Source organism: Zerene cesonia, chromosome 19 (genome assembly GCF_012273895.1).
Source record: "Zerene cesonia ecotype Mississippi chromosome 19, Zerene_cesonia_1.1, whole genome shotgun sequence".
NCBI classification, from domain to species: domain Eukaryota; kingdom Metazoa; phylum Arthropoda; class Insecta; order Lepidoptera; family Pieridae; genus Zerene; species Zerene cesonia.
Genome location: NC_052120.1, coordinates 7,708,536 through 7,724,767, shown reverse-complemented (window position 1 = coordinate 7,724,767; position 16,232 = coordinate 7,708,536). Strand labels below are relative to the sequence as shown.

The following is a 16,232-nucleotide window of genomic DNA, read 5'->3' as shown; positions in this document are numbered from 1 at the left end:
GTTCAAATCTTTAGTAGTGAATAAACTATAGTGGATATTTGTGTTTTGTTCTTCATTTCTACACAAACTCCATTATACCTTTAATTTTTATAAACATATTTGTCATAAGAATATCATGAACACAATCTAGATAACTATATAGCAACCCTACCATAAGCACGTAGCGTTACATCACTTGCGATGCAATTAGGACGGACTGCCGCCACGGACTATGGCTATAATTATTTTTTATTTATTTTAATTACGTAAAGTAAAGGCGAGATCAAAAGTACGGTGTCATATGGAGTAATTTCAGTTTCAAAATTGTTTCTGATTACATTTTTGTATTGGTTAATACGTATAAATACTGCATATTTTTAATTAAAATATGCTCATTATCGTGATTATTAAATTATTAAACTAAAGTCTGTAATGGTGACTGTTATTTTAATTCAAAATTATCAATTTTTTGTTTTCGTATGTAATATTCCCTATCAATAGCATATTTTCGCCTCAAAACCATTGAGTCATTGTCTGATTATGACTTTATCCTGATAATTCGAAATTGAAGTATTATTATACTACATATATGAATTACGGAACGGCAATCACTTTCCAAACGTAAAAACAAACGTGAATATTTATACAGATTTCTTATACATCAAGAAAATTTAGCATATTGAAAACAGAAAAATGCATCACATTATAACAGATTAAAGGCAAGCCATTTCACCTGATTTTGTACGATGGAAACGAGTAGCTGTCTTTGCAGTTCGACGGGATTGCTCTCTTGGAGAATCGCCGCGAACTTCCTTCTGTCGGGACTGGCAACGGTGGGCGGGCGCGGCGGCGTGTCCAGCAGGCCGTCCAGGCGGCCCAGCGGCGTGCGCGGGTGAGAGTTCGCCGTCGCTTGCGCCTCCAGCTGCGCCGCCTGCGCCAGCAGCGCGTCGCGCTCGCCGCGCAGCCGCGCTACGTCCGTGCAGGCCGCGCAGCCCGCAGACAGCTGCCGCGCGAACGACTCCTCGGCCGTCTCGGCCTGCCGCTCGTCTAGCTCGCCGCGCAGCAGCTCCGCCTCGTCGCGCAGCCGCCCGCCCTTACGCTGGATGACGTCGAGCAGCGCCCACAGCTCGTCCTCGAGCGGGCGCGGGCGGGACGCGGGCGCCGAGGCGGAGGCGGACGAGTGCGCGTCCTTCCCGCAGGAGGTCTCGGTGCTGAAGCCGGAGTCCTGCACGGAGGGCTGCGGCTTGGCGCGCGCCGCGTCGCCGCCGCCGCCGGCGAGCTTGCGCCGCACGCGCACTCCGGGCTCCCAGTCGCGCCGGGCGACCGCCGGCGTCGAGGGGGCCATCTTCGAGCGCAAATTTGGGAATGTCTCGATGACGAGGTCGCGGAACTCAAGCAGAGCGCCGACCTCATTCTGGAGTTCCTGAAACGTTTTTATGTGTACCCCGATTATTAATTTCTATAGTTTATAGCCAATTAAGAAGCAGATAAAATGTTAAAGTTAAAGTTAAGTAAGTTAAACTGACACTAACAATAAAATAAATAAATTGAAATTTTAACTTTTCCAGAAATCAAATCATTTATGTGAAATCTCGGTTTTGTCAATTAAGCATTTATAGTATGACGTCGCTTCATTGTTTGAGAAGGTTCTGTACGTGTTTGTTTCAGACGTGATAAGTCATTCACCAAAACATTATACGACAAAGATTCACGAGATTAATTCAAACGAAACAACAACTTAATTGTTTGTTCTTTTTACATAAATGATTTATCTCCATGCAAAAGTCATCGTTTAATATTAAAAATAATAATCAAAAATCCAATGTAGAAACCATTGTATTTTTGATATTATATTACTGTTGGTAAAACTTTAAACTCATACAAATGTAGTAGCGACGTACCTGAAGCGCGACGAGGGACTTAGCCTGCTCCGAGATGAGGTAGTGGAAGGAGGGGTGCGGAGGGGAGCGCAGCTGGAGGCACTCCATCCCCGAGCCGCCGGAGCCGCCGCTCGCGCTGTCTGCACCGCCCGTCTGCAATGACATTATTTTTATTTAATACATTTGAATTTATTTTAAAGTAATTTTTAATAATTTTCAATTTGAAATAAGTAGAAAAATAAAATGAAAGATTAATATGGCAGATCTAAGTAGGTATATATACATCCCTTGATGGTATGCCTGCTGCTAGACCACTAATAAAACGAAAACGAGATGTAAATTTTGGTTCAGTAAAATAAACAATAAATTTTAAATGTAGCAAAAATTGGCTTTATCGTGAAGTAGCAATCTCTGCCAGGCCTTATCACGGTATATACACGAATGTTTTTTTTTCACTATAAAACTTATTTAATATTTATAATAGGTATATATGCAATAAATTACGTATTTTCTTGTCTCTTTAAACGTTATAAGGCGTACATGTTGAAGCTTTAACACAAGATAAACTAAATAAGACGTACTTTATTTTCATAACTGTAAAATTTGTGTTGTTAACCATTAATCATGTTCCGGTCTGCATATGCATAATAAAAAATAATCACCTTCGGTTTATAGTATTATAATACTCCTGAATTCTCACTATTGTTAAAACTTATCGAGTTTCCAATCTGCAAAGTACATAACAAAGGATCTTATCGACAAGCCCAAAACTTGATATCTACACCATCTTCGTATCAAGTGAACTGTATGCGTCATATTGTCGATCAATATACAAACATATCGTGTGACAGACGGCCACATTCAAATGAATAATATGCTTAAATAGTAACAGTTCAGCGGTGACTCAACTTTTATGATCCTTAATTAATTCACAGCTTCAGACATTTTGAAAGTATTTAAATAAAGTCTAATTTAAAAGGTTATCAAATAACGTCAAACTTCACATTCGATTTGGCTAGCGAAATCAATAAGAATTCAAGACAAATTGTTATTTATGCTACCTATAATAAGAACTGTAAATAGACATATGAACCTAGGTACAATTCACACAAAGCAAGACGTATAGTCTCAGAATACCGTAATGCATTGAGGAATTGCCTCTCATTATTCAATCGGGCCGTTTAAACAATCGGCTCACGATTGACGAATGAACAAAATCGTGATTGCCGAGTGACGGTTGCATTAGAGCAGTTTCCAATTCTAATTGAAAACGTGTAATGTTTTATTTGACGAGTTAAGCGAATACGGGGGCGGTGTTCCAATTAGCAATCATGAAAATAAATTGGAATCATTATACTCGTAGTATGTAGTAAGAAATGCGAATTCATTTCGCATAGCCTATTTAGCCTTTAAATGTTTCTTTCCTTTCTTGTTTTCTTAATCTTCGTTTGTTAATCTTCCTCATTTATATACGTTAGATAAAATATATTGTATTGTATTGCTTCCAATTCACTGATTATAAGTTATAACATTTTTTAATCTATCGTCTGAATACCTATAAGCGAATACAATAAACAAAAAGAAATGCTATAGTAATGGTTAGTAGTTAGTACTCCGAAATGTGGGCAATTGTTTCAAAAACATCGCAATGATAAAGCCATAATGATTATGTAAATCAGGACTAACGACCGGTGGTCGTGCTTTCAATGCCTAAACTCAATGGAATGAGACAATAATTATACGCTTTTGCGGTAGAAAAGGATAATTGAATGGACGATTTGCGAAGAATCGTGGGGTTGTTTAACAGCCAACTTATTATTGGAAACGAATTTTGGAGCACAAATGGATTTCAGTTAAGACGAGTACTTAAAGTAATTTGTTTAATGATTTATACTAACTAGTTGGTATGACTGAATGTTATATAAAGACATAAAATGCTGTGTAAAAAAACTCAAAACAATGTAAATAATAGTGGACCAGCTCGAAGACACTTCAATTACCCATTACATAAAGGTTCGCCACCACGTCACACGGCAGTCAATAGAATAATCAGGTTATGTTATACTATAATGAAAAGGTAATATTTTTCTAAAAGCTATGATTCATACATTTCTCATATTCATGTAAAGGTTATATTGCTAAAAATGTACATTTTATCGATATGTCGATAACGATAAAACAAATGTCGATGTTATGAAGTGCTGATAACGAACTTGTCACGGTAACACGATAATCTTTTGTTTTTGATGTGTTTCAAACATTGTGAAATGCGCTGCGACGTGGTACTTGAGTCGCAGGCCATTTTATCGAAGATATTTAGCAATGCCTATTGCAGAGATAAGTAGTGCTTAAATATTTTCTCAGTTATTGATGGCAGATTAAAGATAATAATTAATTTGAAATATACAAACGTTACGTAAATCGCTTATAAGATTGTTTTTGGTAGATTCGTAATAAGTACTCTTCGTTTATAAATATTTAAATTAATGCGTAAGCACTCAGAAAATGGTTTGACAAAACACAGATTCAATTATGGTTAGTGCGCATTCAATTTGCATTATTTTTGCATCAAATCTTAAGCAACATTTATTATTTCATTTCAGAAAAGGTGTCTCCCCGTCAACTCTCTACGCGGTCGACAAGTTTTGTTGGTCAATTTCACTATTTCTGTTACGTCACAAGGCCAAGCTCTTTGTTTCCATATTATTATCATATTTTTCTAATGCGATCCGACATTAAGGCGAGCACAGCATTCACACAACGAAACGGAACTACCGTCGATTGTTTATTTTCACTGAATGAGACGCAACACGTTAAATGAACGCACGTCGAGATTTTAAATACTAAATGGTACTTTCGTATTCGTTTAGCGAGCGTTACATTGCGTATTTGCAACGCCTTACAAGAATGTTTACCGTAAGAGGAATTCATTAAAAGAGCATCGAGATGATGGGAAAGTCAATTCACGTATTAATTTTGCATCGCTAATATTACGTAACTATTGCGACATTGTTCCGTTCGATCTTCTGTGAAATGACACAGCCTTTTTTGATGCAATTTGCTGGTAGGTATATATTTAACATTGATTATTGCTGGCAGTACTTTCTAAAATAAAGCTTCTTTACTCTAATATCTAGCTCTTTCGATCATTTTATCTGCTTACAACTTGATTTCACGAAGATTTTTAAGATTAATGATTCATCTAGTCTTATTTTACATACCAAAATGTAATGCACATTGCGCACATCTCAAATATTTTATCGCAACAAGGACAATATTTGTAATCTCGTCAATATTGCATGATATTGATAATATAAATATGATAGATGACATCTTATTGCAAAAGAAATTATTATGTTTGATAAACATTTATGAATGCTTTGTTGGGCTGCTATTAGACATCCCAGTTAGTATTACTGTTATTTATGGCTCACTTAGTAGTTAGTTTTATGTGTAGAAAAGTACCAGCAATTACCAGTGTCTAGATAGATAGGATAGGGCTGTCACAAATCATGACAATAAAAACAAACCACGTTCGTTAACACAATCAGTGTCGTTTGTTTGCATTATTTATTTTGCAACCCTTATTGGCTAGTGAAGGCGAGCTTAGATGAAATCCCGGCTTTAGGTATCGGTTATTGAGACCGCGGTTCCATTCATGAGCTAGGCTTGCGTATTGAATGACATTGGTAAGTTGATATATGCTCGGCGGTGTTATGTATCGAAGGGCCGACATAATCTGTACTGTAGCGCTTTATATGTACAGCTATCAATTTGAATACGGCCAATATTTAAGCTTAGTTTTTACTTTACGCAAAATGCATATGACGTGTGTTCATATTACACTCGCGTTTAGTTTTTTTTGTGACTTTTTTGACAGTAAGTAATTGAACGATATATAAAAAAATATGTTTGATAATAATTAACATGTATTATGACGTATTGTCTGTTTTAGCTATGCGTTGAACAAATCAGTTATGTTTACTTGATACAACATTCATCAATTTTTTTATCGATTTTCAAAACGACAACGAATAGAGTCCATGCTAATCAGTAGTAGTAGTTAGTGAATTTTAAAATACAACCAATATATAAAATACATTCATAGAAAACCACGTGAAAGGTTTCACTGTGGGCAGTTTCCGCTTACAAATAGGTTATTATATGATAATGATAATATAACCAAGCTGTACATTGTGTACCAACCGAGTTATATGAACCTTCTACTCTAATCATATACCAGAAAGCACGATCAAAGCGCAACACAAGCTTTAATGTCTACGCAAACCAAATGACCGTGTTATTAAACGTGTATCATACGACTGATATTAACGAATAGGCACAAGGATAAAATAATTATTAGCAGACAATAAGCTACATTATTACAAAACATCCGCCAACTTTACCGTTTGTGACTAATTCATTATAATGGTATTTCCTACGTGCAAGTTAAACTGCTTAAAATTAAAACGGATCTGATTTTAATTAAAGTACCCAATCAATGGATTCGATGCAATTTCACCATTATAATATGACTAGCCTTTTCTTTCCTTCGACCGCCTCCTTGGTACAGTGGTTAACGCGTGAGCGTAGAACCGAGGGGCTCTGGGTTCAATTCCCGGTGGGGGCGTACAAAAGAAAAAATTTCTTGGTCTGGTAGGACACAGAAGGCTGATCACCTACTTGTCCGTAAAAAAATCGATCAGTGAAACAGATGTACATCATCTGCCCCATACCCCACTAGGGGACACGGAACTTCACTTTATATGACTAGCGGTCCGCCCCGGCTTACATATGTAGCCCGTGGTACATATATAGCCTATAGCCTTCCTCAATAAATGGGCTATTTAACTCTGAAATAATTTTTCAAATCGAACCAGTAGTTTCTGAGATTAGCGCGTACAAACACACAAACAAACTCATCAGCTATAATATAGACGATAAAGTATATTTTCGCGCTACTACAATAATATCACGGACCAAGCGATTATTTCGTTTGTACTTAGTTCCAAAATCGGTTTTATTTCATTTATATCAACATTCGTTTTTAACACGTCATAAACTGCTACATACTAGAACTATTTATTTTAATTTTATTCTATAATTAAACGAATCTCTGAAGCGAAGCCCCGGTGGCTAATCGACATTTTATCATTATGTCATCACTGAATCGATTAAATTTAATTATTTTATTATAGCCCTTCACGACTGAAGCATCACAATGGTTTTATGTAAAAATAAATGACTTATAAGAGAGATACCAAACAATGCAAAGAATCGCATTTTTTTTTTAAATTATATTAGAACCACAAAGTGTCCCAACAAAGATAATAAGTACTAAAAAGTAAAATGCTCTGATGGCAATATTCTTGAAGGTTGCAGTATGAACTACGAACTTTACGGCGATGCGCCAGCTCGACCTAATTTGAAAAATGCACAAATTTCATTGCGGAAGAAATTTCAAAATTGGAACACCTTATGACTAAAAGTTTCATAGCATCCGAGATGTTTGCATCACAATCACGATCAAACAAGCAAAGAAAGTGCTGCGAAAATAAACAAAATAATTCCGCATGAATGAGACATCATTCATAGCGCGTTGATTTCACTATTCCGTCGATGTTGGGAACCGCCAATTAGAGACGATAGGCGTTAATGGTCAGACAACTCTCTTGGTTGCGAAACAAGTCATTCGATTGTTTGCTCAATAAACTGGTCCTTGAACTCGCGTAACCCTGAAACTTTCGCCAGTTCATAAACACTACAGAATAACATAACATATGGCGGAACATAAAATTAATGGGTTTGTATAAAATATTTGTCAAGTTAATGAGGCGGTTGATGTAGGTAAATATAGCGGTGAATAATTTTTTATAACATCCACGAGATGAGTAGACTTGACTGATTTATCAGTTATTTAAATCGTTTTTCGTTTTTTTCTCATCACATACATATATCGCACTTACTTCTTCCAGGTTTCCTATTCCAGCACTAAATTCGCGGGTGATTACATTTCGATCAAGTCGAATTACAGTTTAAATCTAAATATAGAAATGAGTGTTTTTCACACATTCTAGGGAAAATTAAATATCTTCTATTCTCTAGATGCAAAAACTAGATTTCCTTACATTCGAAGCTGGTAGATACTATCTGTTAGGATTAGTGGTAATTTCTTATAGTCAGTCAGCTGTTGCTCGTGCAACTTACGTTTAAATTTTAATTATTCTATTATTGTAGCGTTTAAATAGACGAAGCATTGGTTTAATATTTCTTAATTAGCAACCCTGCATGCATACCAATCAAGCGCATCCAATAGAATCTATTAGACAATAAATACTTAATGGGGGTACAGGATAATCATCATCAATTAATTGAATTAGAATATTCGAGAAATACTACTAATATCATAAACGCAAAATTTTGTTATTCTTTTAAGCGAGGACAATTTTTATGATACCGCATATAGAAATATATGTAATTACCGCGGGTTCACGAGTGATACTGTACGGCACAGCTAGTTAATATTATAATGCAAACACTAACATATTCATTGGTATATATATATCTTTTTTATACGAGCAATTTACCTATTATATTTTATGTTTTGTTTACTTACGTATATGTTATGTTATCAGTACGAGTTACAATCTGAACAAAGTTTCCCCATGTTCATGCAACATGTCCACAATAAGCAACAAAATTAACCACATTGAACAAAATGTACACTGAGACCAACACCAACACAACAAGAGTGCAACACCTAATTTAACAACACTTATGGTCACGCCACTGATCGCTTACACGGGCCGATCAACCATCACCGTTAGCCCATTTACTGTCCACAAAATTGTTTCGAACGTAAAAAACCTACTAGTAATCACACGATGCCATTTCACCATTTGCATATTGTATGTTAAATTACGTTCATAATATTTAAATGTATATGGGGACATATTTTGTGGAATCAATTAATGTGTATATTAAAAAAATATATTTTGTAAATGAAATTAACATAGGAATTTTCATATTTTTAAATGAGCTCTTAAAATAATTTACAAAAAATACGTAATAAAATAGTAGTAAATATCCATAAATACAAAAACTATAAACTTTCTTTAACTAAATTGTCTCACGCAGAGTTTCCGTAAGGAAAGAATTTCTTTAATCCTGGCTATCCTAATCAGGATATTATATTATAGGTTAGACCATAACATTATTGTATCGTCACCGATCCTGAGTAATTGAACAAAATTTGAATGAAATCTAAAGGAGTTCGTTACATACAAATAAACAAGTGAAGCTAATACCTTCAACATCATTTAAAACTACATTGGAACTTGCAGTAAGGGCATTCCCTTCCCTATGTGATTACGTCCTTCATTAGAATGTTATGGCAAAATGAATATGACTCAGTCTATATATTTCATCAGGTGATTTCCTGTGCGCCAAAGTTGAGCCAACTCGTATTAAAATTATGCGAATCCGCTTAATTTATATCATTGACTATCGTTGCGACTCAGGGTATTTATTCCTCGCACAATTCCCGTTCCCGTGCATTTTAAATAAAAAAAAAACTATCCTATGTCCTTTCTGGGGTTTGAAATAATTTCTACATCAAATTTCACCTAAAACTGTTCAGCCGTTTTTAAGTTATAAATAGTGTAACTGTTATACTACACTTTGTTACACTGTAACAAACAGGACCGTAACTCTTGATGTGACTTTTCCTAGTCTATGCATGGGCACTTGCTCTCATCCTTCTTGCTTCATTACACTCTCCGTTGTGTGCGTTCCATTATTTGAAATAATATGCGATAAAGTTTTAATTCAGTTCATATTTTAATTAGTAATGCGAAAGTTAGTCCATATTTGTGATACGCTTTCTTGACTATACGACCGCACGGACCTTTTCTTTATTTAAAACTGTGTATAAAGTTTTTATGTTCATAAAAAGACGAACAGAATTAAGTGTTAAGAAATAAAAGATATCTTGATTGCATACAAAAAATTATAAGTCTACCCTAAAGGTGAAATAGCTGAAATTTATTAGATTTCAATAAAAATTAATACAAGAGCTGTTCGTTAACGTTACGTATAAGTTATAAAACAAACTTTATATTTATAACACATATTGGCACAAAATACTTCGCCTTAAGTTTTTTAACATTTTACGTTTTTTTTTTTTTGTATTTATAATATTAGTTTTAATTCAAAAAATTATTACAAATTAAATTATGCTTGAAAGTAATTTTAATTTGAAGTACAACGTAGAATATATTTTATACGTTTTTAAACGATAAAAAACCAATAAAACAATCGGCTATTACTTTGAAACCCTTGATTACAAAACGTATTCAAATAAAAACACATGCAAAAACGAGAGGTGACTCATGATAATATATCGTCATCAAATATCCAGTAAAAAAATTAGGAAGTGGAGCTTTTATATTCGACCGTGTTGTAGCAAAAAACAAAAGACAAGGCAGACTGCAAAAAATGAAACTATGTACGTATATCATAATGAAATTACATCTACCAATGTTTGGTTTTATCTACATCCATATAAATCTTATTTATTATAACATTCAACAAAAACGTTTTCCATTACAACAATGCTTCCTTGCTAGTAATATATTTGCCAGTATAGCCATAGATAGTGTTATGAATGATTTTAAATAAGCCCGATACAAAACTCCGAATCAATTTAGCAACCGCAATAGCATCCATCACTCGACTTTAATCTTAAATTATTTATTTGCATACCACGGAGATTTCATTACACCATCGCGAGGGCATTACCGTTATTATCGTAATTCATTACAATACTCAAGTACCGCTTACCACCTGGATGGATACTGTAAAGGAAGCATATTACATTAATATTCGCTGACGTGATACTTAACTTTAAAGGTTACGGCAATTATGAGTACAGTTTCTACGGGAAAAATAGCATTTTAAATGCGCGCGTACAAGATGCAATTCATGTTTGTACGGGTAAATTATGTTTGAGCTAAATAAAATATAATTGTAGGTGCTTCTTCTGTGACATTATACTATCTACGATCTAGCGGGTATAGTTTCCTATCACAACTCGTTTGCAAATAATCATAATTTATTTTGATCAAGTTTACAATTTTTAATAATGTATTAAGCTAATTTAAAGATCTCTTTGAGACGAAATTATTTTAATAGTATTTTATTCCGGTGGTAATGATTTTATGTAGGTAGTATAGTAGATACAGTAGTATATAGGTAGGTGCATCACAACTTTTTAACTAGCGACTAGCGTGAATGTATAAACATTCTCTGGTCCAAAAGCCATCTGCAGACATTTTTAAAGCATAATTAATTTTGAAAAAATACGGAAAACACACCATTCAATTCAGAGAATTAGGTTCTGAATGGGGAAACATAAATACTATATACATAATAAATATACATATATATCAGCAAAATATCTACATTTCAACACTCAACTATAACCTAAAACCATTACCAAAGGAAAATGTTATAAAGGATATTTTGATTTCGCTAAAAGTCCTTACAATTTATCTGGTTAAACTACACGAATATTTCAAACAACGATCATGTCAGAACACATAGAATGGGACCACATCTCACTTGTATGTATTTTAATCAAGGAACTGGATCGCGCCGCGAGATTAAAACACCCTACCTTTGTGTAAATAAGAGTTAAAATGATTAAAACGTGCATTTTTCCATGCACGCTTCACACTTGGTATGGATGATACGCCTAGCGATTCCTATAAGGTTGCATTACATTATGCTGTTGCCCAATAGAGACTATATAGAATTTTAATCTATAATTACAATGTATTATTAGCGACTAATGCTTCGCACGTGTTAGGGTAAGGTAATTTCCTCTCACGTTCTCTCATTACAGCAACATATTTTTATATGATAGAATAGATTGTAATGTTCTAGTGCTTTTTTGTGATGATGGAGATTAGTTTTGAGAACAAGTTTGATGTTTTTATAATTATTTTTTATTCCAGTAGGCATAGTTCGTTTCAAGTGTGTTTAATGTGTTTAAAAAAACGATAAATTAATTTCAAACATCGATTTAAGATTACACCAATGTAAGTGAGTCTGTTATTATCCATTTTTTACTCGAGCCCATATACTAATTATTAAAAGGTACACCCACAAAATTTTAAATATATCCTCCTTGCCTTAGAATATCCGTCGTTCACTAAGAAACATATATGGGGTAGAAACCGATGCGAGAGCCCTGCGAGTTTTTTTACAAGTTTATTAATACATACAGTGTTAACCGAGAGGTTCTCGGGAGTCGTCTAGATATAAAAATAGAATAGTAAGATTCAGAGAAAACATCATTTAGAAATCTTGTTTGACAGGTATTACAAGTAAATTAGTGAAAGCATTTGTATTCTGCGTGTTTATGTTAGGTTTTACTTCACGCAGAAACTATTAACATGACCAATTTCATTTTACCTTAGCTTGCAAAATTAAATTATTAAATGCTTTTTCATATGGCATAAAATAGCATGTAAATTTAAATGTTTTAATAATATCACCTTGTTATGGAAGGCTAATTATAATCTACGTTTAAGACAACATTTAAAACAGAAGAAATTTAATTAATAACACAGTGTCAGTGTTACTACGCTTTTTAATCTAGCTAACATTAAAAAAACGTTTGCCAGCTCTATGGTATTGCCCAAGTATTTGTGTTTCGCCAAGGTTATAGCATATTTACCTGTATTTCACGAGCATTTTGCTTTCCGTAGAATAGCGGTCAAACTGCTGCCGCCAGTGTGCAATTAAAAAATAATAAAAGACGCAAAGTAAATCGATCAACCGTTTCATGGCTTTCACTCTCTGATGAGCTAGTTGTAAACCTCTTACAGAAATAGTGTCAACTCGACATTTATTTATTTTGCGTTCAATTATATTGTGTCATGTGAGTGACAGAGTACGAATCTTTAAATAATTACTAGTTTGAGACGATCGTTTTTTTCAAATTTCAGAAAAAAGGAATTTTATCAAATGTTAAAAATGGCTGCTTCGATACGGTTGTATCTGCTAAAGACTAACCTTTATTTGACTATTATACTGTGATTATACTATCCCTTGTAGCTGAGCAATTCAATACGGAAGACTTACAATTATTATATGTATCATTTACAACCGGAATAACCCTTTACTTCAACAGAATCAATTACTTATTGTGGTGCCTACATTAAATGTCGGCCCTGACACGAATCGCTATTAAGTAAACCCGTTTCGGATGCTTTCGAGTATTGATCGATCGCTTTATTTAATTAAAACCTGGGAAAATAGTGCCAAAATAAAACCACACCCACTCTCTGAGGGCATATGCAATGAAACCCGGGTACCTACCTATGTGGTAAGCACAGTAGGCCAACAAAGAGCACACGTATACGGAAAAACATAGTATTGCGTGTCCGCCTAAATCGCCATCCGTGAAACTGAACGAACAAACATTTATATCTAATTGCATGTTCATTTGTAAAAAAAAAACACACTAATTATACAGAAACGAGCAACCATGCGAGGTTATTTTTGCCCCGTTATATACGCAGCTGCTTGCCGACCCAATGGTATAATTTATCTCAAAATTACTCTACCTATTAAATTGAATTTTAAAGTTATTGTTTGACGTTAGAAGTTACGGTTCATAAGTAATACCTGCTATACATACGCCCGTATTACATCGTATGATGTTAGATTATAAGTCTATTTACAAATCACAAATAAAGCTACGTAAACTTAAAATTCAGTAATTGGTTCTCTGTGAAAAAGTGTAAATTTGGTAGCGTGTAATACATATACTAATTGTGAATGTAATATACGAATCGAAAATAACTTCTAAAAAAAATTACTTTCTATCTATATAACCAGTATTAAACGTCAAATCTTACCCAGTAAAATATTTGCCCTATAGGGGTGAGGATTAAATATCGGATATTGACACTTCTTTTTTTCGTTTTCCTTACAAAATCAATCAATTCACTCATAAAATACTTAAATACCAACACCATGTATTTCTACCTGTATGAAAATCGAACTCAGGTTTCATAAAGCTTGTTTTAAAAGGCCTTGAACTAAAAAGTCTAGCAGACTTGCAACAATCACTCAATCAGTATACCTAGTGTTATGCTATAACTTATATGCTTTTACAACGCAACTATGTACTATTAACCGTGTAACAACTTCCTCTTAGCGCTATTTATTCGCGTATCAATCGGAAGAACATGTACATTAGAACAATTAAATATTTCTCGATGTTAATTCAAGGTTTATTCGTGCTTTTCCGTGATCCCTCTAGTGCATTATGTATGCGTGTATTCGAAACTAAAATTTAATAAGTTGTTCAATTGTATACATTGAACACATATCAACTTCTAAAATTAATTATGTCACAAGTAGATATAACAGTTTCGTTTTCTTCGCCGCCGGCTTGAACCATTATAATTTCACGTTTTTGTAGTTAGAAGTCAAATAGAGGAGGACTTAAGCGTAATCATATTGAACGAGAGATCGAAGCAACCACAAACAACGGATAACTGTTCTAAAATATAGAATGACAATCCAATCGGAGGCTGTATTTTGGTAGGGAAATAAACTTTATGCACGTAAGCTGAAAACGTGCAATCGGTCACGTCGTGGGCTGATAGGGCACGCGCGGACGTCCAAACCATTAACGGTCGCTTGATTGAATACTAACTTTATTCCCTTGATGTAGAATAGACTTTTAGCTAGATTTGTTTTGTTAATTTGACGTATGATATACTTTATGAAATATATTGGATTTGTTAGGGACAGATTGTATAATATCTACTCTTATTTAGGAGTAGCTTTGAATTTAGCGTAAAATGCATAAGCACGATTTGCTTAAATTTGTCATTGGTTTATAGACCAAGACACAATATATTTAAAACTAATGATTTTTTCACTATGAATAAAAGTTAAAGTTCAAGGAGCTTATAGTAATATCCTAGGAAGAAGGAAAAATCGAGTCCAGTTACGGAGAAAAATATAACAAAAGATGAATAAAAATAATTATGTCGCTGACTAGTTAAACTGGGTGTATGCAGGAGTTAATGTACGTTAATATAATTGTAGGGATTAGATTGTATGTAGGTGCATTATAATTGGATCTAAGAGAGCGCATGCGGTGCATCAAGTGTACTTGGAATTGTTATGTTTTACATTTTCATATAGACAGACTTTTAGAGTGGAGTGCAAACAGACGCAAGGATCACGTAATATTTGATATTTATTGCCTGAAACACAATGAAATATGCTTTAAAATACAAAATTACAAATAAAATAGAAGTTTCCAACAGTATATTTTATTGATTAATTAAACAAATAAATTTATTTGACATTTATAAATAAAAATCAACAACGCTAAAAAAAATAATTAAGCACCTAATTAGCAGAACTGGCAATGAAAGCAAAAAGGAAAACGCAAAGCGTGACGTGTTTTGTCGCGTACAAAAAGTTAGCAGAGTTAACGAGAGCATCAAATAATTAATTGACACAGGTTTTTGTAGGACGAAAACGTTTGTGTGGCTACACTTCTACACTTCGCACATTACTGTTATATGCTTATTAAAAGCGCCCTTTATCAAAGCAGCTGCATCGACGCCCGATACGCATTGTGGAACCCAGACACACCTGCCGCTCTCGAAATAAAAACAAAACGTAATAACGGTATATATACATCGATGTTATTAAATGGTGCTAGCAACTGGTGGTAAACAAAAAGTTATCGAATATTGTTTGGTCATGAAATAAATTGCAACTACTGCGTAAATAGCGTCTGTTGCACAGCAGCTATTGTAACAGTAAACTGGCGTAAAACATTTTTTTAACAGCTTAACTTTATGCTGAATTCTTAAAAATGTATTTACTCCTCTATGCTACTTCTACGAGAAATACGAAGATCTACAAAAATCTGCGGTAAAATAACGCAAGTAATCTTTACGAAATATAACTCAAAAAGTTTATTTTACAATACTCGTATCAAAGTAATCGCTAATCGACATGTCACAATCTATGTGTCCTTTGCCTGACATTACTACTTACTCGCTTATAAAAAACACATCCTTCCTGTATTACCGTGTCTTATAAAAACGAGGTTTTTATACGACCTTAAATTCAATGTATATATCTGTACCTGTCAACCTGTGATTGATTTACAATACATAAAACTATAAAACTATTTACTCTTTCTCAATGTTCACTCCATCTATTTTATCTGGAATGGAACATCTCCCTCGCGATAGCGAAAATACTTTATCAAGATAGTGCCTGATGTTATATTAATTACCGGTACTAAGCGTACCAATAAAACGCTTT

At 34.2% G+C, this 16,232-nt stretch overlaps 1 protein-coding gene across 3 annotated transcripts in view; it reads right to left on the bottom strand.

Moving 5' to 3' along the window:
• LOC119834596 overlaps window positions 1-16,232 on the bottom strand; it is a 111,946-nt gene that overhangs the window by 6,598 nt on the left and 89,116 nt on the right. For 2 of the 3 annotated variants that reach the window (XM_038358992.1, XM_038358994.1), the window contains exons 2-3: window positions 1,881-2,012; window positions 713-1,402 (exon numbers count right to left, since the gene is read on the bottom strand). In XM_038358992.1, coding sequence (XP_038214920.1) covers window positions 713-1,402; window positions 1,881-2,012 — 822 coding nt within the window. The remainder of the gene's footprint in view (window positions 1-712; window positions 1,403-1,880; window positions 2,013-16,232) is intronic. The other variant, XM_038358993.1, reaches the window with a different exon arrangement.